Source organism: Aplysia californica, unplaced genomic scaffold, assembly GCF_000002075.1.
Source record: "Aplysia californica isolate F4 #8 unplaced genomic scaffold, AplCal3.0 scaffold00240, whole genome shotgun sequence".
NCBI lineage: Eukaryota > Metazoa > Mollusca > Gastropoda > Aplysiida > Aplysiidae > Aplysia > Aplysia californica.
This window is the reverse complement of record NW_004797510.1, coordinates 389,247-391,177: the sequence shown is the minus strand read 5'-3', so window position 1 is coordinate 391,177 and position 1,931 is coordinate 389,247. Positions and strand designations below refer to the sequence as shown.

Here is a 1,931-nt window from a genome sequence, read left to right as displayed (position 1 = left end):
TTTTTTCCTTTTTTCCTTTTTTTGTCGACTTTTTCTTCAACGTTACTCCCCAGGAGCAACAATACTGACAATGTCGTCATCCAATATCCGCCGTCCGGGCTCATGTCATAGCATTACCTTTACCCCTCCAGGAATCCCAATGTCCATGACGTCAGCATATGCCCACCACTGGCTGTGGGGAGAACTGGGCTGTGACATCGAGGCCTTCATCGTCTACTTCCTCGGCCTTTCCTCCATGTACGTGCTCATGGCGATCTCGTTTGACCGTTACATCGCCATCAGCAGACCTTTACTGGGGACGAAGATCACCAAGAAAGTTGCTGTCATCTCATGTGGTAAGGTGTTCATATCAGTAATTTAATATAATGATAGACATTCTCTCTCTCTCTCTCTCTCTCTCTCTCTCTCTCTCTCTCTCTCACACACACACACACACACACACACACACAAACACAAACATACACACACACACAAACACACACACACACACACACTTGCTCTCGCTCTCTCTGTCTCTCGCTCTCTCTTTTTTTCTTTCTCTCTCTCTCTCTCTCTCTCTCTCTCTCTCTCTCTGAGGTTAATTAACAAAAAGAAAAGCAGTAACAACAACAACAACAACAACAATAACATCAACAACAATAACAACAACAACAACAACAACAACAACAATAATAATAATAACAACAGTATTTTCTGATAATCTATATAATTATAATACATTCATATACTTATAAACTTATAAAATATATGATTTATTCGTAGAACATATTAAATTAAAGACATCACAAATAATATAAGCAATATATTATCAATATTAGAAAGTAAAGTAAAGTTGTTCCCGCATCTGATCGAGACATTAGGGATTGCCTTATTAGTGAGACAACTTCCTGGGCCTTCGGCATATTGTTGTAGAGTGACCAGTTTCTTTCCGCGCAGCCTTTACTTCTCCAAATGGAAGTCAGATTCCCATTACCCCTGGGTAGGCAGGAGGTGACGAAAAAAAATTGTGTCCGAACCGAAGCTCGAACCCGGACTTTCCACTTCAGAGACGAGCGCACTAACCTCTTCGCCACGGCACCCTCTAATCAATATTGGTATTATTGATATTATTGTGACAATCATGATCACCATTATTATTGCATCTAACAAACTTGGCCTTTCTTCCACAGGGGCTTGCTACTTGCTGGGCTTTCTCTGGTCGATTTTTCCAGCATTTGGTTGGAACGAGTTTACGCTAGAGGGCGCCGGCATCTCGTGCAGTGTGAATTGGGAGAACCCCAGCCCCGTGTACACCTCCTATATCTACGCTATCTTCTTCTTCTGTTTCGTCATCCCTGTGGGGGTCATGATGTACTCATACTACGGCATCATCGCCACGGTAAGTAGGTAAGGGGGTTTTCTGTGACAGTTGTCGAGGGTTGAAGATTGTAAAAATAATAACAATAAACAATGCTACTACTACTACTACTACTACTACTACTACTACTACTACTACTACTACTACTACAAGCAGTACTACTATTACTTATACTTTATCTGTGTTTTGTCCCCCTATCCACCTCTCTCTCTCACTCCCACCCCCACCCCCTTCTCTCTCTCTCTTTCTCTCTCTCTCTCTTGCTCTCTCTCTCTCTCTCTTGCTCTCTCTCTCTCTCTCTCTCTTCTCTTTTGGACTCTCTCTCTCTCTCTCTCTTTCTTTCTCGCTCTCCCTGTCTCTGCCACTTTCTGTCTCTCTCTTTCTGTCTCTCTCTTTCTGTCTATCTCACAATACTCTATTCGCTAAATATAGCTCTCACACTCGATCATTCACTGTAGACCTCAAAAAAAAAAGCAATAAGTGTATTGGTGATTGCCGAGATCGAAAATTAACTATGAAAGATTGCCTAAAAATTCTCCAGAAAATGCAAGTCCGGTCGGCCGCTTTTTGAAGC

The 1,931-nt window shown here is 42.1% G+C and overlaps 1 protein-coding gene across 1 annotated transcript in view; it reads left to right on the top strand.

Moving 5' to 3' along the window:
- LOC101858557 (pinopsin-like) overlaps positions 1–1,931 on the top strand; it is a 77,552-nt gene that overhangs the window by 47,777 nt on the left and 27,844 nt on the right. The window contains exons 3-4 of the mRNA XM_013083540.2: positions 132–335; positions 1,170–1,378. Coding sequence (XP_012938994.2) covers positions 132–335; positions 1,170–1,378 — 413 coding nt within the window. The remainder of the gene's footprint in view (positions 1–131; positions 336–1,169; positions 1,379–1,931) is intronic.